The sequence below is a fragment of the Gorilla gorilla genome, chromosome 1, assembly GCF_029281585.2.
Source record: "Gorilla gorilla gorilla isolate KB3781 chromosome 1, NHGRI_mGorGor1-v2.1_pri, whole genome shotgun sequence".
Classification (NCBI taxonomy): domain Eukaryota; kingdom Metazoa; phylum Chordata; class Mammalia; order Primates; family Hominidae; genus Gorilla; species Gorilla gorilla.
In genome coordinates, this window is record NC_073224.2 from 20,550,531 (window position 1) to 20,572,806 (window position 22,276).

Below are 22,276 nucleotides of genomic sequence, written 5' to 3' on the forward strand. Positions count from 1 at the left end.
ATGCTGGGATTACAGGTGTGAGCCACCACACCCAGCTCACTCTTAGACGTTTTAGAATAAGCACATAAATTTCTGCAAAAGAACCTCATAACATTTTGATTGGAATTATATTAAATCACTGAATCAATGTGGGGAAAATTGAAATCTTACCAATATTGAACTTCCAGTGTATGTATACAGTGTATCATTTAAATTATTTGTCTTTAATTTGTCTCAGCAGTTTTTGAAAAATAGTTTTCACTGTAGAGCTCTTGCACATATTTAAAGAAGGTATCCCTCAGTATTATGAGATTTAAAATATTTTGTAAATTGTATTTTTTAAAAAATCATCTTCTAGTTTTTTGTTATTTAGACATAAGATTGATTTTTGTATATTGACCTTGTATCCTGCAATCTTGCTACATTTAATTTATCATATATTTTTCTCAGTGCTTTACAGAATTTCTTGTTTATTCTTGTAACTACCTATGAGTCAGGTGTTATTGCAATTATATTTTATAAGAAATTTGCCCCAGATGTGCTAATTTTCTTGCTCCAGGTCACACAATTTGAGTAACAGGGGAGGAATTTAATTAAGGTCAACTCTGATTATATGGCCCAGTCCCCTTCCACACTGCTATAATATGTCATCTCTTTGACATTTGTATATTATTGGAATGGAGTGACACATTGTGGTTTCTCTGGATTCCACTGGGACATTTTTGTGTCATCATACTTTACGGGAGATGGCTTCACCAATGGAACTCCTAAAATGGACATAACAAGAATAAGGTGATAAAAAAGACGGTGATTTTTCCAGTTTAAGGAGAGCAATATTTTTCCAGGTTCTTTCCCCAAAGGACTGCTAAGGAAATTGTACATAATCTCAAAGTGCAGTTTCTTTGCCCATGCTGTGAATGTACATTAGCTGCTGCTAGATCTTCCATGTGTGTGGATGCTGTAAAGCTTGTTTTCCCTCCTTCTCTCCCACAATGTGCTGTAGGAAACCATTTCTGTACGGCTAAAGACCTCACCGAGGAGATTAGATCATTAACATCAGAGAGAGAAGGGCTGGAGGGACTCCTCAGCAAGCTGTTGGTGTTGAGTTCCAGGAATGTCAGAAAGCTGGGAAGTGTTAAAGAAGATTACGACAGACTGAGAAGAGAAGTGGAGCACCAGGAGACTGCCTATGGTAGGTAGTGCACAACTGTTCCCCGGCAAGATATTGATGATATTTGTTGTGTTTTGTGGCCAGGCAGAATGTTGTGTGCCTTATGTGAACGTCACTGTGAAGAGCGTCATGGAACACATGGCCCTTTTCCTTGGGGACATTTTTGGCAGGTGCCTTGGCAAACTGAATGGAATTACTTGTCAGCTTTTGTTTTCATATTCACATGTGACATCTTTTCTTTTTCTGTTCCCCGTCTCAACCTGTGTTTGCTAATAGCCTTGTTATTATTTAGAGCAGTCTCTCCCTTAGCAAGGTCTTGAGCATTTTCTTTGTGTGACAATTATCTTCCTTTTGTCCCTTGGCTCCGTCTCCTAGTCTGCACAATCATAGACTAAATCAGGCTGATCTGAGAAAATTGAGGGAAGACCATAAAGTGGCTCTTCTATGTGTGGACTTTTCTGAGAGCTTCTTTCCCCAGGAAGGATGATGTAGAAGATGTGAATGCTGCCTTAGCCAAAGTGTCTGCTTGTCAGAGGAGTTCAAGTGTTCCTGTGTTCTTTCCTTTTCCAGTTGTTAAGAGTAACTGAGCTTACTCTGAGATTTGCACCCAGATGGATGGTCTCAGAAGACGCTGGTTCAGTGCAAATTGAGATGGTAAAAACTGATTTCTTAAAAAATGGTTCCTAAATAAATGTCATTTACTAAAACGAAAGAAATATATATATGAATAAATGGCTATATTTTACAAAGTATGCTTATTTAAGAAGAAATAAGAAATAACGGGGCTGATAGGAACCAGATTTGAAATAGGGCTTTTGTAAATATTCCGTAAATTGAAGTAAATGAAGAGTAGTATTTATAAGCTAGATTGAGAAATATAAAATCAGCTAGCTGAAGTTAAGTGCATCAATTTGGGATGAATAAATTTTCTTTTAAAATGTCTGTCAATTTGTGTAGAGAGAGGTTTCTTCATAGAGATATTAGAATCAAAGAGTATGTTCAGTAGTTAGTCTGTCTTCTTTGTAATGAATACCCTGAAGTTGGCTTAACAGGTCAGTACTTATCTTTTTTTCTTTTCATTCTTAAAGGTCAAGCCTTGTTTTTGCCATATATGTAACTAGAGACAGTACGTTTGAGGCTAAATAACTATAGTACTAGGGAATGACAACACGCTCACCCAAGACACCACAGCCTGGTTTACTCTGTCATGATAGGAATGAGGACTGTACATTTGAAGTAGGTTTCTGCTATTGATTTTTTAAATGTATAAACGATGGAAACTACGGAATTTCTCATGTTTTCACCACATAGTTTTTTTGTCATAAAATGAAGAATATATTATATCCAAGAATGAAGAGGAAGTGAACAAATTTGAGCAAATTTAGTCCAGCAATATTTTCATTTGAATAGTTGAGCCCCTGAAAGCCATTAATATCTCTTTTTAAAAAAAGAACCATGCAGTATTTTTGAATCTCATCATTGTCACTTCACTAAGTATTTTCACAATGATGAATAAAACATAAACAAATGGAATGAGAGATTGTTACCATGGATGATTCTAAATTGCAGATGGCTCATTACTGTTGTGAAGCCTCTCTTTATGTTTTTACACTTGGATTTTGCTGGATCAGCCACCCTTTTCCTATATATTGATTTACACGTGCTTAATTTTTTTTTAACCAATTTGAGGTGAGTTGGCTTTAGGTGAACCAAATTAATAATCTAGGGTTGAGAGTGTGGGAAACAAATAAATAATGAATTCCTGAATATATTGAAGCTTTTATTTATTAAAATGTGATAAAACTGGGGCAAAGTCCATATTCAGCTTTTTTTGTATTTTGAGGGTTAAAAATTCAGAGGGAGCTTTGTGTTCAAGTTTAAATGTAGAGGAAGTACAAAGGAGAGTGTACTTATGCACATACACATATGCATGCATGTACCATGACTCTTTTTAGCCTTAGAGAATGAAACCATTTAAGAAATGAGCAATATGTAGTATTCTTAAAAAAGATTTTGATTTCCAACAATAGTTGTGGAATGCAGCGTTCAGGGGAAAAAGGCAACTCATGGATGATCAAGCCACCCTGCTTGTCAGGAACCCAGACTCTTCTATCTTGTTCTTCTCTGCCCCACAACATGTGCCATTCAGTCCAACCTGGCTGACCCAGCCACATGCATGTCCAAGTCCAGTCAGAAAAAAAACAAAGAAGGAAGAGAGCTCATCTATCACCTTTACGTACGCTTTTAGAAATCTGCACACATCTCTGCTACGGCCACATCCCTGTGACCTTAACCTTGTTATATGGTAACAGCTACTTGCAAGAGGGGCTGGGAGCTGTCCTTACCCTGGGCAGCAATGTGCCCCACTAAAGTGATGAATTCTGTTTCCGTAGCAAAAGGGGAGATTTGCAGTCTTAGGGAACAATTAGCAGTGTCTCTCATACAGAGACCTTTTAATGATGTGAAGTGTATCTCTAATGATGCACCTGAGATGAATTTGCTGCATGCATCACTTAAAATATCATTGTATCTTGTGTCTCTGGCTAGATTGTGAGTCCACCGAGGTCAGAACATTGTTCTTAGGTTTCACTGTACTGCTTTGGTGTCCAGCATGATGTCTTTTAAAATAGTAAATATACTATACCATCAATATTTGTTCATTTACTGGGGCCAGATGTTAAAATGACACATGAATGAGTCCTCTCTTCCTGCATTTTAGATTGCAGATCTGGACCTTGAATCTTCTGCTTCTTTATTCATTTTCCAAATTAATGAGGGTAGTGATAAGTTTGTCTTTCTTGGAAGGTGCTTGAGTTGTCTGAGTTGGATATTCAGTTTGGAGTGTCAGCAATAGAACAATACGGTGATAGAAAAGGAACTGAAATATGCTAAGGTACTCAAGGGCAAAGGGAGACAGATCTCATCACCGAATCCATTGGCTTTTGTTGCCAAGACACAATCTCTATAAAGAGATGATAAAGAAGTGTGCTTTAAGTCCTGTCAGCTGTTCTTGAGACTTCAGGATAACACATTTGAATTTGGAGCAATGTTAAGTGCAGTGAAATAGAAGGAAAAGCTAAATCTATCTTCCAAGCCTTGAATATTTATGGAAATTAACTATAAACATTTAATTATTGTGGATTCCAATGTGTGTGTTTATTTAAAGAAGGGTGGAATGAAAAAAATCAGCAACTTTTACAGTTTGCTATATCTGCTTTTTTTTTTTTTTGAGACAGAGTTTTGCTCTTGTCACCCAGGCTGGAGTGTAATGGTGCGATCTCTGCTCACTGCAACCTCCGTCTCCCAGGTTCAAGCAATTCTCCTGCCTCAGCCTCCCAGGTAGCTGCGATTATAGGCCAGCTAATTTTTATATTTTTTTAGTAGTGACGGGGTTTCACCATGTTGGCCAGGCTGGTCTCAAACTCCTGACCTCAGGTGATCCACCTGCTTAGGCCTCCCAAAGTGCTGGGATTACAAGCATGAGCCACCGCACCCGGCCTACAACTGCTTTTCAAGAAAAAAGGACAGCCCTCAGATTTACGCAACAGTTTTTCACCATCCCTTGTGTATAAATTGATAATCTGTATTGTACTTTATTAATATTGTTGATTTCACACTGTAACTCAGCTATAAAGGAAACCGACGTCAAGGGGAGAGATTTAATCACAGAATAATCAGGACTAGAATTTTAAATAGGACATCATTAGCATGTTAATGAATTTTCCCACCTTATGCCAGCTGCCTGAGTAGAAAAGATACTGCAGATGTAGCTCAAAAATCTGGCTGTTTCCCTGGCCCAGTGAGCTGTCAGGAATCTGTGTAGGGTGATCCATAAGCTAAGTGAAGGGATTCTAAGTGAGAATACCAAGCAGCAAGAGTTTGTTTTTCTGAGAACGATGGCTAACTGTGCCCAGCCTAAACTCATTTGTCTTTCGGTGAGTAAGAGGGGAATGGGAGGCAGAGAAGGGGCAGTTGAAGGGCAATGAGGTTGGAGTAGAGGCACCTTTCCAATTACGGTTTGGGGTTAGGACCTTTTGCTTTAGATAGAAAAGTTGTAAGTTCACAATGACAAGATCCTGCCCTAATTCTTGGCACAGTCTCGCAATTTTTGAGCTTGAAATAGCTAATGAAAGGAAGCATGAGTGTCTTAGTCCATCTGCGTTGCTATAGAGGAATACCTGAGGCTGGGTCATTTATAAAGAAAAGGGAATTCTTTGGCTCACAGTTTTGCAGGCTGTCTAAGAAGCATAGTGCCAACATCTGCTTCTGGTGAGGGCCTCAGGCTGCTTCCACTCATGGCAGAAGATGAAGGGGAGCTGGCTTAGGCAGATCACTGGTGAGAGAGGAAGCAAAAAGAGAGAGAAGGGACATGACACACTCTTTTTAACAACCAGCTCTCCCAGAAACTAATAGAGTGAGAACTCACTCATTGATGACCAAGCTATTCATGAGGGATCTGCCCCCAGACCCAGACACCTCCCATTAGGCTCCACCTTCAACACTGGGGGTCAAATTTCAACATAAGGTTTGGAGGTCAAAGAAAAGAAACTATAGCAGTGACAGATTATACTGAGGTATCGGTTTAACTCTGAAGTTCCCAGATGCAGCTACTTGCAGAATTTCACTTCACACCTATTAAGAAAAGTCTTTTAGTTTAGAAATCCTGTGAGTTACAAGTTCTGCATATATAGGCAGTAATTCTTTTTTCCATATATGTCAGATATATGTAGAAGAAACATTGATGAAAAAGTAGAACAAAAGAATAAAATCTATGGGTCTCTTTTATTGGCAGGGAGAGGGAGGAAATGGAGAGCCGGGACAATACATACAACAAATATAAAAACAATAAAATTAGCAAACAACAATAAAATTTAAAAACAAAGACAGAAGAAAATGCCAATGTCAAGTGTTAATTATTTGGTTGAGAATATGATGTGATAATGAACTTCCTAGAAGTCAGAGCAAAGAAGACAGTTGAAGCATCATCCTTCTTCCTCAAAAGCACCTTGAAAAGCACAGAGTTTTTTGGGAATTCAGAGTGATGCTAAATTCTTCAAGACAATTCTCTTGAAAGCATAGTGGAAAGTCCTCCTGAACAGATTTATAACACATGCAGAAAGCTCTTTTACTTGTATTATTATTTTTTACAACTTTTTATTTTAGGTTCAGGAATACATGTGCAGGTTCTTTATATAGGTAAATTGCATGTCATCGGGGTTTGGTGTCCAGAATATTTTATCACCCAGGTGATAAGCATGTTATCCGATGGTTGTGACCAACTACCTCTAGGAAAAAAACATGTTGGGGATCCCTTCAAAGCGGGAGGGACTGTGCACAGGAGAGACTGAAACCACATACACATTTTAGATATGTAGGTATGTACAGTTTTTCCCACAAAAAGATCCAGTTTTTCAGCAGATTTTTAAAGGGGTCATTCTAAGATTCCTCAAATTTTAAGAAACATTAAGATATTAAACTATCGAGGTGAATTAGGGCTTGGGCTAGTGAAGTTTAAATACGGCATCTTCCAATTTCTGACATTATTTCAAGATGTAACTTAGTACCTAAAAAGTGGCTGGAGAACATATCCTGTACACTCACCAAATGTCACTTCTTTCCTCTGAGCTTTGGCTACGACCTATGTATAAGAAAACTTAGCTCTCCGGGCCAGAACGGTGGTAGTGCTCTTGATAACAGAGGGCCAAGCCGTCTGCTTTGGAACCAGATGAGTGTTGCAGTGCTATGTGGAAAGAAATGTAGATGTTTATATGGGAAATACATATGTGTCTGCCTTTCCAAATTCAAAATCTTCGGTCATTTAGATTTAAAAAAATATGTCAAATAGGATCTTTTGGAAGAAATAAAAAAAATTCAAAATCTTTTCCCTCAGGTTTTTCTGACAGGCTGAGGTTTTAAATCTCTAATCATTTATCTTTGATTTGCCTTATTGATTACATTATCACTTTATCAGGACCCTGATTAAATCTGTTTGTGTTTTTAATTTCTCTCCATTTTTTCCTTTCCAGTTACATCCTTGCATCACTATTAGTGTGATTATTTCCCTTCAGCCATTTTTGCCTGTGAATTTCTAAGCTTGAAATTTGCAACTAACTTTCTCCCTCCTTTATTAAGTCGCTGTGATAATTCTTTTGGGAGGCATCCCCATACAGTGGAAAAAGCCTGGATTAGGATGTAGGGGGCGTCAGTTTAATCTCAGTCCTGCCCTTCCCTAGTCATCTGCATAGCACCTGATATATATAACGTCAGAATGTGAGGCTCAATGAATGAATAATCTTCAGCAACTCACTGAATTTTATCTGAGTCTCAATTGCTTCATATGTAATACTGTAGAACCAGATCTTGAAGTTGCATTTCTATCCATCCACCCACCCATCCATCCATCCATCCATCCATCCATCCATCCTTTCCACAAGCATTTATTGAGTACTTACAATATGCTAGGCGCTGTGGCAGGCCCTCATGGTCCAGAGATGAATTAGATAGTCTCTCTGGCTACTGAGGTCCCTTTTAACTCTAGCCCCTTGTATGTGAATTTCCACAATTCAATTTATACTTTGTTCGTTTATTTTCTTGCTCTCAGCTACTTTTGATCTCCTTTTCCCACTTTTATCCATATATATTTTTTAAAGTCCCTACTATTGTTACATCTTTTTTCACTTGTCTCTCTACTTGTTTCTATACTCCCTTAAAATACGTAAGTCACTTACCCCCTGGGTGGAAATACAATGATGTTTTCAATTATATTTCATACCAAATTGCAACAGGCAGTTTTTTTTTAACATGCTAATTCATTTAGAGCAGAAACTTGACTCTATGTAATAGGGTGGGTACATGTGTCTCTTAAATATCTGCCAGATTTTCTGCTTTGTAGATTATTCTAACTAATCAGTGTGTATTAGAGTCTCTTTGTACATTTCATATGGACTCTGGGCTTTGATAATGTTGGTAGACACATGTACTCACACACACTCATATAATGTCCTGAAGATTAAGCTAAGAGTGATGGTAAGTGGAACTTCATGATCTTAAAGAAGAGCCTATTTGCCATGTTTTGGGTGAGGGGATTATTTTTTGCATGGGGACCCTACCGTGTATTGCAGAACATTTCACATCCCTGGTCATGGCCTGCATCCAACTCTTCTTCCCACCCCCATTTTTCAATGCCCCCAGGTAGGACTGGTACCACCCTCAGTTAACTGCACAACTTCAGCCTAATGCTTTATGTTTTAGTATCATCCCTATGATTTGAAAATATGTTGTCATGATCATTAGAACTTACCTGGAATTAATAAAACCAAATTCTATTATTCACATTATCTTTCATATAGATCCTTAGAGGTTTAAATATAAGTTCTTTGCAGATTTCTTCTTCCATTGCTCTTTACTGTGTATATTCAGTATGTATTTCTTGGGCACAGATTTCTGTATGCACGGATGAGCTACAGCTATTGTGGATTTAATGTTTTCTTTGAAGAAAAGGAATGATCCCTTGTACGAAGTCACCCTCTTTTTAGTAACAAAGACTTATCCCTTTCTTTTTGTTTCTCAAGCACTTGAGAACTAAGCACTATGCTAAGACTTGACATACTTTAGTCATCTCATCCTCTGGACCACTGTGGTACCGGCTCCACTGGAATCTCTGTTTTACTGATGAAGAAGCTGAGGTTTAGGAAGCATCCTGCCACAGAGCCTTCAGGGGGCAAGGCCACCATCTGAGTCCTTCTTACCTGCCATTTTACCTTTGACGTTGCTTTATGTTCTTTATGAACTTGATTCCTAATGTCAGTCTCTCTATCCATCCCGCAACCTCATCACCCTACCTAAATACCACACTCATAGATTCATAATTACAAAACAAAAGTCTACAAAAAGTCATCTATTGATGATGTTGAACATCCTGAAAAGACGGGTATTTTTTTTTCATTTTTGAAGTTTTCAAGCACCCTCCCTATATTTTGTGCCTGAGATGACAATCCACTATCTGCCATGTTGCTATAGCAGATGGATAATTTAACTCAGTAGTAGGAGGTTCTATAGGTTATCACCCTATGAAACTCATATCTTTTGTATTAAAACCTCAATTCTTTATTTTCGAAGGGTGACTAGGAGAAACTTGGCATACTACCATAAATCAGAGAGAAGTTGAACTATAGCAATTTAATTGGATACATATTCATTGACTTCAAACCAGTTTTTTGTATATTTTCAAAGAACTGTTGCTAGTTCTGCTTCCTATTCTAAAATGCTGAAATGGCAATGTTTTCCTTTGTATTCCTATAAGTAAATGCATTGGTTGTTAGATTGATACATTACTCAGTTCCTGGTAAAGAAGTAGTTAGAAGCCCTGTTTGCTTTTAAGAATTTACTAATTTGTCATCCTTTTGATTACAAGGAATTCAATTTGCAACATGTGATGTCAATCTTTCTAGGCTTCTTTTGAGTGAGCTTTGAACTTTAGTTAAATAAAACAACTTTTTTTTTTTTTGAGATAGAGTCTCAGTCTATTGCCAAGGCTGGAGTGCAGTGGCGCGATCTTGGCTCACTGCAACCTCCACCTCCCGGGTTCAGGCAATTCTCTGCCTCAGCCTCCCGAATACCTGGGATTACAGGCGCCCACCACCATGCCTGGCTAATTTTTGTATTTTTAGTAGAGATGGGGTTTCACCATCCTGGCCAGGCTGGTCTTGAACTCCTGACCTCGTGATCCACCTGCCTCGGCCCCCTAAAGGGCTGGGATTACAGGCATGAGCCACTGCGCCCAGCATAAATAAAAAAAATTTAAACTATTATATAATTTAGGATTTTCAGGAATGAAGGTTGATTCTTTATAAACCAAATTTGATTTTGTGAGGTTTTGCAGAATTTAATTTTACTTGGCTAAATATGACTCTTTTATATGGTCACAGTTTTTTCAATGATTAATTTGGTAAGAAATATTTTGTTTTCCTTCTTGGCATTATCATGAGTTATGGCTTCCTGTACACATTCCTGCCATTTTAGCTGTGTACTTTTTCTTTGAAGCTGCCATATGTTAACAACCCAAGAGAGATGGTATTTACTGGAGAGATCATCACTTGTTGCTAATTTGATTTTTCAGATTCTCTGAGCTCTTAGAGAGAGAGCATGCTGATGAATGTTTTCCTGCCCTGACTGCTTTGAGGAGCTAGTGTTTGCTGCCCTGGGCCCTTAGTCCTGTTATGTTTTTGGACTTGGGGATGGCCACTGTGTCTAATCCACTTTCCATTGAGGCTTTTCTGTAACTGGGGAGGGCTGGATCACTGTAGGGGTGGACAACCCTGAGTGAATGCAGTGCAATTTAATATTTATGGCCAGTACAGAAACCATCAAGAATTGCTTAAGGATTTACTGACTTGGCATCATCAAAAATTTATGAGGCAGGCATGCTCATATTCCACAAGCCTGCATAGTCATAGAATGTCGTTTTATTTTTCTTTTGACATTATGCTTTCTGGAGTCTTAATAACTCATTAACAACTGATGACACACTTTGCATTTTGGTTTAATTATAACCAAATTTTATTTGCCAAAATGATGTTTAATTTTTGGTGTATTAACCCATTATGAATGTCTCTCTTTTCCTATGTTTACTATGACTGCTTTACACTTCCAGTCGCCCCAAATCTGATATTTTCCTTCCCCAAGAAAGAACCAAATACAATTATATTACGATTGCATGGTCTGTCTGATTTGGACAGGGTGACTGAACTCTTGGGCTTCTTTTTAACTCTGAATTGGATCCAGCATTCTACTTTGCTTCATATGTACCAGTTATGTTGGGTGAGACATATACATTGGAATTTGGCAAGTGTCTGTATACCTTTCACCCAACTCCATTGTTTTCAGAGACTGAGTAACAGTAGTGGCTGGATACCAACTTCATGTCTGCCCTAAGAAGGTCACCAAACACTGACATTCCCCCGTGGTCTGGAATCCTGCAAATCTGTCAGCCTTTGGAAGTGAAGTAATTCTCTCCTAAAGATTATAGAGAAATTCTCTGAAGTCAAAGCTGATGAAATGTCTGGAGTTACTCTAGGATAAAATTTTAATTTATTTCAAAAAATACCTTTAGCATAAAATAAAATTTTTGAAATGAATGAAAAATGTTTATCATACAACTTCTATAACAGAGCCCCTGGTTGCATTTTTTGCATTCTCTTCTGTGCTTGCAGCACAGGAAAGCTTTTTACACACTTGTACTGAGAAAGAGGATGCAATTTTACATCCTCTATCTGTCCTTAACCTTATAGGACAATAGTGAGAGCATGGCACCAATTAATCCTCGTAACTGTAGTTTGAGACAAATTTATTATTCCCAATCTACCAATGTGTGAAACTGAGGCTCAGTGAATTAGCAGAGTGGCTCAAGTTTCTGTATATGGGAAGTAAAGAACTGGAATGAGACTCATCTGTCTCACTTCAGAGCCATACTCTTCATTATACACTTCTGTGTCCCTGGTTGCATTATAATATTCCAATTTATTATTTTTTATGTACATAACAGTCCAAGAATCAATATACTGTGACTTACTTAACTACCTCCTTATTCTGAGGTATTTAATGATTATTTCATGAATTTGTTTCTGAAGATAAAGTGCCAAGATTGGGATTAATGACCCAAAGAATGCAGTCATTTTTATGGCTTCATACATACTGCAGATTGATTTGCAGGTTATAGCAATTTAATTGATACTACCAATCCATCCTTTCTAATAATAAGCATTATTTTTTAAAAGATTATCAGTATAATAACAGAGTGGTATTTAATTCTTGCCTTGTTTTTGCATATCTTTGACTAATACATTCAACTTGTTTTTTTGTGCCTTTATAAGTTTTTTTTGAGACAGGGTCTCACTCTGTCACCTAGGCTGGAGTGCAGTGGCATTATCTCGGCTCACTGCAACCTCCACCTCCTGGGCTCAAGCAATCCTCCCATCTCAGTCTTCCGAGTAGCTGGAAGTACAGGCGTGTGCCACCATGGCCTGGCTTGGTAGAGACGGGATTATGCCATGTTGCCTAGAGTGGTCTCAAACTCCTGGGCTCAAGTGATCCACCTGCCTTGGCTTCCAAAAGTGTTGGGATTACAGAGTGAGCTACCATGCCCGGCCTACTTTTTTTCATTGTGTGTTTCACTTACATCCGTGTGAAGAGACCACCAAACAGGCTTTGTGTGAGCAACGAGGCTGTTTATTTCACCTGGGTGCAGGCAGGCTGAGTCCGAAAAGAGAGTCAGCAAAGGAAGATGGGGTGGGGCTGTTTTATAAGATTTGTGTAGGTAAAGGAAAATTACAGTCAAAGGGGGGTTGTTCTCTGGCGGGCAGGAGTGGGGGTCACAAGGTGCTCAGTAGGGGAGCTTTTGAGCCAGGATGAGCCAGGAGAAGGAATTTCACCAGATAATGTCATCAGTTAAGGCAGGAACAGGCCATTTTCACTTCTTTTGTGGTGGAATGTCATCAGTTAAGGCAGGAACTGGCCATCTGGATGTGTACGTGCAGGTCACAGGGGATATGATAGCTTAGCTTGGGCTCAGAGGCCTGACATTCCTGTCTTCTTATATTAATAAGAAAAACAAAATGAAATAGTGGTAAAGTGTTGGGATGGTGAAAAGTTTTGGGGGTGGTATATGGAGAGATAATGGGCAATGTTTCTCAGGGCTGCTTCGAGCTGGATTAGGGGTGGCGTGGGAACCTAGAGTGGGAGAGATTAAGCTGAAGGAAGATTTTGTGGTAAAGGGTGATATTGTGGGGTTGTTAGAAGAAACATTTGTCATTTAGAATTATTGGTGATGGCCTGGATATGGTTTTGTATGAATTGAAAAACTAAACGGAATAAGAGAAGGAGAAAAACAGGTATAAAAGGACTAAGAATTGGGAGGACCCAGGACATCTGATTAGAGAGTGCCTAAGGAGATTCAGCATAGTCCTGCCAGCAAAGATTATTTATTTACTTCAAGAGTTAAGAGCGGCAGTTTGGGGATAGCACCAGGAGATATCAGCTGTGATGGCTTGGAGAAACAGTGTAAACCGGCAGTGTAAACAAGAGCAGGGCATGTATGAGTAGTTGAGAATGGTGAGTAGGAGTATAACTAGACAGAAGATAGTAGGGATGACAAGTTTTTTGGGGCACAGTCCAAGTTGGTCTGGTTTCTGGAATGAGACTGGGGCCTAATAAAAAGGAGCATCCATACAGGAGCTCAAATGGGCTGTACCCTGTAGCATTCCGAGGACAGGCCTGAATTCTGAGAAGGGAAAGTGGTAAAAGTATTGTCCAGTCCTTTTTAAGTTGGTGGCTGAGCTTGGTGAGGTGTGTTTTTAAAAGACCATTAGTCTGTTCTACCTTTCCTGAAGACGGAGGACCATAAGGGATATAAAGGTTTCAGTGAATACTAAGAGCCTGAAAAACTGCTTGGCTGATTTGACTAATAAAGGCTCGTCTGTTATCAGACTGTATTGAGGTGGGAAGGCTAAACTGAGGAATTATGTCTGAGAGAAGGGAAGAAATGACTGCGGTGGCCTTCTCAGACCCTGTAGGAAAGGCCTCTACCCATCCAGTGAAATGGCTACCCAGGCTAAGAGGTATTTTAGTTTTCTGACTTGGGGCATGTGAGTAAAGTCAATTTGCCAGTCCTGGGCAGGGGCAAATCCCCGAGCTTGATGTGTAGGGAAGGGAGGAGGCCTGAACAATCCCCAAGGGGTAGTAGAATAGCAGATGGAACACTGAGAAGTGATTTCCTTGAGGATAGATTTCCAGGGTGGAAAGGAAATTAGAGATTCTAAGAGACGGGGTAGCAGCTTGTAACCTATGTGGTTATGAAATGACGACAGAATAGAATGGGACGGTGAGGCTGCAAGGAGATATTTTCCTTGGTCTAAGAACCATTTGCCTTGTGTGGGAAGAGACTGATAGGTGGAAGTTTCAGTGGGGGAGTAGGTGGGAGTGACCGATGTGAAGGAGAAAAACTGGCCTTGAGGGACAGAAGTTGGAGAGCTAGCTGCTTGTCTAGACACCTTATCAGCATAAGCGTTGCCTAGAGCAATGAGATCTGACGCCTTTTGATGGCCTTTGCAGTGAATGACTCCAGCTTCCTTTGGAAGTAAAGCGGCCTTGAGCAGAGTTTTTATTAAAGAGGCATTAATGATGGAGGACCCTTGCATAGTGAGGAAACCTCTTTCAGCGCATATAACAGCATGGTGGTGTATGATATGGAAGGCATATTTAGAGTCAGTATAAATATTGACGTGTCATCCTTTTTCAAGAGTGAGGGCTTGAGTTAAGGCAACTAGTTCGGCTTTCTGAGAGGTAGTGGAGCGGGGCAGAGCGGTAGCCTCAATGATAGATGTGGAAGCTACTATAGCATAGCCTGCCTTTGCTGGTGAGTGGCGATTAGGCCTGGTGGAACTGCCATCAATAAACCAAATGTGATCAGGGTGAGGAAGAGGAAAGAAGGAAATATGGGGAAATGGGGTGAATGTTAGGTGGATCAGAGAGATACAGTCATGAGGGTCAGGTGTGGTATCCAGAATAATGTGGGAGGCCGGATTGAAGTCCATGCCAGGAACAGTGGTAATTGTGGGACACTCAACAAAGAGTGAGTACAGCTGAAGGAGCTGGGGGAGCAGAAAGTATATGCCTCAGGTGTGAGGAAGAAAATAGATTTTGGAAGTTATGAGAACTGTAGAGAGTGAGTTGAGCATAGTTTGTGATTCTGAGGGCCTCTAAAATATTAATGCAGCAGCAGCTGCTGCACGCAGACATGAGGGCTGGGCTAAAACAGTAAGGTCAAGTTGTTTGGACAGAAAGGCTACAGGGTGTGGTCCTGGCTCTTGTGTAAGACTTCTGACCGCACTAACCATGCCTAGGAAGGAAAGGAGTTGTCGTTTTGTAAGGGATTGAGGTTTGGGAGATTAGTCAGACATGATCAGCAGGGAGAGCATGTGTGTTTTTATGAGAATTATGCCGAGATAGGTAACAGATGAGGATGAAATTTGGGCTTGACTGAAGTAATGGGGGCTATCTGTGAAGCCCTGTGGCAGTACAGCCCAGGTAATCTGCTGAGCCTGATGGGTGTCAGGACCAGTCTAAGTGAAAGCGAAGAGAGGCTGGGATGAAGGGTGCAAAGAGATAGTAAAGAAAGCATGTTTGAGATCCAGAACAGAATAATGGGCTGTGGAGGGAGGTATTGAGTATAGGAGAGTATATGGGTTTGGCACCACGGGGTGGATAGGCAAAACAATTTCGTTGATAAGGCGCAGATCCTGAACTAACCTGTAAGGCTTGTCTGGTTCTAGGACAGGTAAAATGGGGGAATTATAAGGAGAGTTTATAGGCTTTAAAAGGCCATGCTGTAACAGGTGAGTGATAACAGGCTTTAATCCTTTTAAAGCATGCTGTGGGATGGGATATTGGCATTGAGCAGGGTAAGGGTGATTAGGTTTTAATGAGATGGTAAGGGGTGCATGATCGGTCACCAAGGAGGGAATAGAGGTATCTTATACTTGTGGGTTAAGGTGGGGGGATACAAGAGGAGGACGCAAAGGAGGCTTTGGATTGGGAAGAAGGGCGGCAATGAGATTCAGCTGTAGTCCAGGAATAGTCAGGGAAGCAGATAATTTAGTTAAAGTGTCTCATCCTAATAAGGGAACTGGACAGGTGGGGATAATTAAAAAGGAGTGCTTAAAAGAGTATTGTGAAAGTTGGCACCAGAGTTGGGGAGTTTTAAGAGGTTTAGAAGCCTGGCTGTCAATACCCACAACAGTTATGGAGGCAAGGGAAACAGGCCCTTGAAAAGAAGGTAATGTGGAGTGGGTAGCCTCCATATTGATTAAGAAGGGGAAGGACTTACCCTCCACTGTGAGAGTTACCCAAGTCTCGGCATCCGTGATGGTCTAGGGGGCTTCCAAGGTGATCGGGCAGTGTCAGTCTTCAGCTGCTAAGCCGAGAAGATCTGGGAAGGAGTCAGTCAGAGAGCCTTGGGCCAGAGTTCCAGGGGCTCTGGTAGTGGCTGCCAGGTGAGTTGAACAGTCCGATTTTCAGTGGAGTCCTGCACAGATGAGACGCGGCTTAGGAGGAATCCTGGGCTGCGGGCATTCCTTGGCCTGGTGGCCAGATTTCTGGCACTTGTAGCAAGCTCCTGGGGGAGGCAGGCCTGGAGGAATGCCTGGCCACTGCGGTTTAGGTGTTTGGAAGTTCTTGTGTGCTGGAGATGTGGCTGGGGTTTGTCTCACAGTGGAGGCAAGGAATTGCAACTCAGAAATATGTTGCTACTTGGCTGCCTCTACTCTATTATTGTACACCTTGAAGGCGCGGTTAATTAAGTCCTGTTGTGGGGTTTGAGGGCTGGAATTTAATTTTTGGAGTTTTATTTAATGTCAGGAGCAGATTGGGTAATAAAATGTATATTGAGAATAAGACGGCCTTTTGACCTTTTAGGGTCTAGGGCTGTAAAGCATCTCAGGGTTGCTGCCAAATGAGCCATGAACTGGGCTGGGTTTTTATAGTTGCCGAAAAAGAGCCTAAATGCTGTCTGATTTGGGATAAAGAAAAAGGAGCATTAACCTTGACTATGCCTTTAGCTCCAGCCACCTTTTTAAGAGGAAATTGCTGGGCAGGTCGGGGAGGGCTAGTCACGGAAGAAACTGTAAGCCGGACCGGGTGTGAGGAGGGGAGGTGATAAAAGGATTATAGGGTGGAGGAGCGGAGGCCAAGGAAGAATTTGGACGTAGCTTGGCCTGGTGAGGAGGGGAGAGGTCAGATGGGTCTGTAGAAAAGGAAGATTAGAAAGACTTAGTGACGCTTGGGGTTGAGACTGAGGGGACAGGCAGGAGGGAAAGAAGGAAGATTTGGGATGAGTTGTACTGGGAACAGAGGCTAGGGAGGGACCGATGTGTAAAAGAATGTCTGGACGTCAGGCATCTCAGACCCTTTGCCCATTTTACGACAAGAATTATTTAGATCTTGTAGGATGGAAAAATTGAAAGTGCCGTTTTCTGGCTATTTGGAACCACTGTCGAGTTTGTGTTGGGGTCAAGCAGCATTGCAGAAGAAAGTAAGGCATTTAGGTTTTAGGTCAGGTGTAAGTTGAATAGGTTTTAGGTTTTTAAGAACACAGGCGAAGGGAGAAGAAGGGGGAATGGAGGGCAGAAGCTTGCCCATAGTGAAGGAGGCAAGCCCAGAGAAAAGAAAGAGTAGAGACATGGAGAGAAGGGGTAGGGGGTTCCTGCCCCCTAGGAAAGCTGTACTTGCCACTAAGGCTGAAGGACCAAGGCAGGCGTCCCCGCGTGGTCAGACACCTCTGAAACGTGGGTGAATAATCATGCAGGCGTCCCCGTGTGATTAAACACCAAGCGAAGACTGTCTTCCCGAGTCCGTGAACAGCGCCAGAGTTTTGGGTCCACAGATAAAACGCGTCTCCTTCATCTCTACCAGAAAAGGAAAGGAACTGAAATTAAGAGAAGGGAGAGATTGCAGTGTGGTGCCAAGATTGAAAGGAAAAAGAGGTTGAGGGATAGTGAGAGAGGTTGGAGAAGAGAGCGAAAAGAGGCCGCTTACCGGATTTAGAATTGGTGAGATGTTCCTTGGGCGGGTTGGTCTGAGGACCCGAGGTCATAGGTGGATCTTTCTCACAGAACAAAGAGCAGGAGGACAGGGGATTTATCTCCCAAGGGAGGTCCCCCGATCCCAGTCACGGCACCAAATTTCACTCGCGTCCGTGTGAAGAGACCACCAAACAGGCTTTGTGTGAGCAACAAGGCTGTTTATTTCACCTGGGTGCAAGCGGGCTGAGTCCGAAAAGAGAGTCAGCGAAGGGAGATAGGGGTGGGGCTGTTTTATAAGATTTGTGTAGGTAAAGGAAAATTACAGTCAAAGGGGGGTTGTTCTCTGGCGGGCAGGAGTGGGGGTCACAAGGTGCTCAGTGGGGGAGCTTTTGAGCCAGGATGAGCCAGGAGAAGGAATTTCACCAGATAATGTCATCGGTTAAGGCAGGAACAGGCCATTTTCACTTCTTTTGTGGTGGAATGTCATCAGTTAAGGCAGGAACTAGCCATCTGGATGTGTACGTGCAGGTCACAGGGGATATGATGGCTTAGCTTGGGCTCAGAGGCCTGACAGTGTGTTGTCTATGTCCTTTGTCTGTTGGTTTTATTTTGAAGGAGGCACCTAGTCGTTTTCTTCTCTTTATATAATATGGTTATCAATCATTTTTTCCTATTTGTATGTGTGTGTGTATTTGTGAAATTAACCCCTCATCATGATTAATAATGGACCAAGAACAAAGTATAAAAAATAATATCATGTTGAGATAATGGTATAGAATGGATTTTAAACTTCTTAAGGCATTAGGGTGCAATGATGTACTAAACAACATAGACCGATCTTTCTGAGTAAAAACATTCTATTTCCACTCTGTGTATTAATATGCATTGGACCTGGCCTTTCAAACAAATGTGATATTCAGGGAACTGCCACAATTGAGACCTTAATAAACCAGTTTCACTTTTTTCAGTAAATCTGTGAAAGGTATTATTTTACATTTTCTCCACTGTTAAAATACAGAAACTGAGAGAAGTACTCAGTATCCTACCCAAGACCTTATTTTTCTTCAGGATGCATCTCATGTTTTGTACTTCACTGTCTTTGGCTGTTTTTTTCTTTATTATTTCCCATTTTCTTAAGTTGATCCATTATACAAACAACTCCTGCTTACAGGACTATTTTTTTCCTTCCAGAGGCATGCTGTTATTTCATAGGTGAACGGATAGTGTCCTGATGGTGTCTGTGGCCCTTGAAGCTGCAGTTTAAGGAGGGGGTTCAAAGAAATGGTAGAGAAAGGTCGTCCCTGTCCTGGAAGGATGCCAGATAGGATGACCTTTGAAACTGTCACCAGGGGCATGAAAAATGGGTTTGCAATAGTTCCCTGCCCTTGTCTGCACAGACGATATACAACATTTGATATTAAGGCAAAGATCCTTTTCCATTGATGATGTGTAACCATAAATCATAAGAAATTTCTATGATTTCGGATTCAGGAAGGCACCTTTCTACCTGTTGCAGCTGTTGGGAGTCATTCTCCCTCCAGCCCGACCATGTCTTCCCACGGCTTTTGGCTGCTCCCATTGGCTTTCACATTCTCCTCTCCACCTTTGGACTATCCCCTACCCTTATCTATCCACACATTCACTTCCTACATTCCTTCCATGCCTAATCAGGTCAGCTCCTCTGACCACCTTAACTTCCCAGGATGTCCGCGTGCTCTGGATAAAGTGCGCTAAGCCCCACCCCGCCCCTCCCCGTGTGATCTGAGTCGGGCCCCACTGACTCTCCTGTATACACATCCTCTGTCCTCCTTGGACCCATATTTATAGTCAGTCTCTCTGTTCCCACCCTGCATGGCACTTGACCTGATGCTGGGAAGGTAATCATTATCCTTCCCTTAATGTTTCAGGATTATTCATTCTATTTTGCCACATCTAATGTAATATTTAATAGCATCTATGAAGAAGACTGAAGACTATAAATAAATGCTCTCTTTAGTATTGAGAGGGTTTTATACAATATAAAATTTAGAGTACATTTTTTTCTCAGGAGGTCTGACATTAATATTAATCGTGAGCCCCAAAGTAGAAGCTTTTATATTTTAGCATAATGAAGTTTACCATATGTTTCAAAGTCACTTGCAATTGTGCTTCTCATAATGACAATTAGAAAGGTCATCCTGTCTTGCCAGGCTCCATTAGGTATATAAACCAGCTCGTGGCTGTCACCGTGAAATGTGTTAAGGTACTTGTATGCAAATTCAAGGGGAGACATGATATTTTTTATCCCAAAGTGTAGCTGTTTACAACTAATTACCAAACACGGAACAAGCCTATTGTTTGCCTTTACATGATATATGGGCATAGAAGTTTCTAAAGCAAATTCTCCTCTGTCTTTTCATTGATTAAATTATATGAAGTCACCCTCTTCCATGAAGAATTACATGATGAGGTCCCCAAAGCACTGAATAAAGAAATTTATCATTAAGACACTGGTGTATTTCTGATCTATATATTTTTTTTCTGCTTCACTGGAAAAACTTATTATCTGCATTAAAGTGTGGAAACAGTTATTGTATTTAACTCTCTACATGTGAACCTTGAAGAAATGATGGGGCGAAGGTGAAATGAAAGGGAGGAGGTGAGGAGGTGGCACAAGTAATGTTTTCTTATGGAACTTGTAGAGGGATAAACCTACATTAGAACCAAAGCAGGTAATTCCTGGGAAACTGAAGCATGCCATTGTGGATGTGGGTCATGGGAACTGATGCTGGAAAAAAATAGTTCCTAATCTGGTTTGGGAATGGAAAATTTGGTTGCCACAACTGAAATATTAATATACTTCTTTGTGTGAATGCCCTTTCATTTATGCCTTTTTTTTCTTTAAGAGGCGTTTTTTCTCTAAGACAGGCTAAACTTCTGTATTCAAGCCTTTAGAGTTTGCAAACATTTATCAATAGATAAGAAAGATAGATAAAAAGTCCTGGATTCATTAATGCACAGCCATGGTCTCTACAGTTTTGAAATTTCTCACTTGGGAGAATACTGGAGAAGAACCTGTGGCCCATGAAGCATTTGACTGTTAATATTTTGTACTATTCAAATGCTTTAATTTAAAAAATTAATCTATGAATTTAACATATATTCATGGGATGCAGACACTGCAGAGAGCTGCCTCTTCCTGGCCTTTGTGTTTGAACTGTGTTCCGGTTGCTTAAGCACCCATCTATCTGGAATGGTTTGTGTTCCGGTTTTCCAGAGGAAAGGATGACTCCATGTTCCTCAAGGAACTTTCCAGGCAAATGAATTTATTATTTTTTAATATTAAAAATGATCCTCTTTATTGAGAGTGATAGACTAAGGGAGGAATAAACAGTTTTAATAGCCCTGTGACACATAAGCGGAGGAAAAAACCCCCTCCATGCCTATGTAAATAGGAAGGAGAACAACTGTAGCAAGAATATAGAAAAGGACTCCTTTCTTCTCTCTTCCACTCTCGTTTTTTGCCCTTTGGCCTAAAGCTGTTAACATTGGGTGAATGTCCCTGTTGTCATCTTGCATTATACCTCGTGTTCTGTTTGTTATTGATAGGGATGGATATCTGAGAGTCTATATCAAGAGTTACATGTAAGTTTGTGTAAGGCCCTTCTTTTGCTTCTACATTTTTGCTCATTGTATGGATGCATTTTGTAGGGCTGTGAGCTTATATTTAAAACACCTGTGCAGCAGTGGACCCTTGTGTCACCGCCTGGCCTCTCATTCAGAAGCCTTAGCTGTTCCTCAACTCCTACAACACATGTTGAGCGCGTCTCAGGTGCCAGCTACTGTAATAGGCACTGGGGAGTGGGAGGGTGACAAGATGTGATTCCTGACCTCAAGAGTTTTGCAGTCACTGGTGGAGGAGGCACATGTACACAGCAAATAGGGCACGATGTGTTGAAGGATGAAATGAAGCAATAAACAATGGGTGTCAAGACAGCAGAGATAAGGACAACCAAGGATGCCTTCGAGGAGCCAGGGAGAGCCTCACAGAGGAGGCAGGGCATGCACCGTGGCTTGGGGATGGAAGGGGCAGAAATAGTGTTGTATTAGGGAAGAGGAGAGCACAGACTCAGAGGTCGGAGGAACGTGGCACATCTAGGAGACAGGGATCCAATCCCAGCCCTACCACTTAGCAGCTGTGTAACTTTGGGAAAGTTTGCTAATCACTCTGAGTATGTTTCCTCCCACGTAAAGTAGAAATAATACTACTACTAATATTGACCTCTTAGGACCATGAGTAGGTAAAGTAATAATACATGTAACAATCTTGGCTTAGTGCTCTAGCATATCATAAGGACTCAATAAATATTAGTTTATGTGATTATTGATCTGGCTAGACTGAAGGGTGTAAGAGTGAGAATGAAAGGAGATGAGGCTGGAGAAGTGGACAGAGCCAAACCATGAGATACCTTTTCACCAGGCTGGGGTTTTCAAGATTTCTGAAAGGTCGTGGCTAGCCATTAAAATAACTTGGTTTCTGTATCCTGCACTGCTCCTGAACATTCTTGTATTA

The 22,276-nt window shown here is 40.9% G+C and overlaps 1 protein-coding gene and 1 long non-coding RNA gene across 8 annotated transcripts in view; one reads left to right on the plus strand and one right to left on the minus strand.

Annotated features, from left to right (window-relative positions):
* The window catches only part of DISC1 (DISC1 scaffold protein), a 415,293-nt gene that overhangs the window by 191,527 nt on the left and 201,490 nt on the right, over nt 1-22,276 (plus strand). For 4 of the 6 annotated variants that reach the window (XM_055373011.2, XM_063707818.1, XM_063707816.1 and 1 more), the window contains exon 9: nt 983-1,171. In XM_055373011.2, the coding sequence (XP_055228986.2) occupies nt 983-1,171 (189 nt within the window). Of the gene's footprint in view, nt 1-982; nt 1,172-1,720; nt 2,048-22,276 lie in introns of those variants that run through there. The other 2 variants (XR_008674555.2, XM_055373017.2) reach the window with 2 other exon arrangements.
* The window catches only part of LOC129529134 (uncharacterized), a 37,622-nt gene that overhangs the window by 7,220 nt on the left and 8,126 nt on the right, over nt 1-22,276 (minus strand). Inside the window, exons 2-3 of one of the 2 annotated variants that reach the window (XR_008674560.2) lie at nt 16,032-16,229; nt 5,374-5,483 (exon numbers count right to left, since the gene is read on the minus strand). This is a non-coding gene — a long non-coding RNA (uncharacterized lncRNA). The remainder of the gene's footprint in view (nt 1-5,373; nt 5,484-16,031; nt 16,230-22,276) is intronic. The other variant, XR_008674558.2, reaches the window with a different exon arrangement.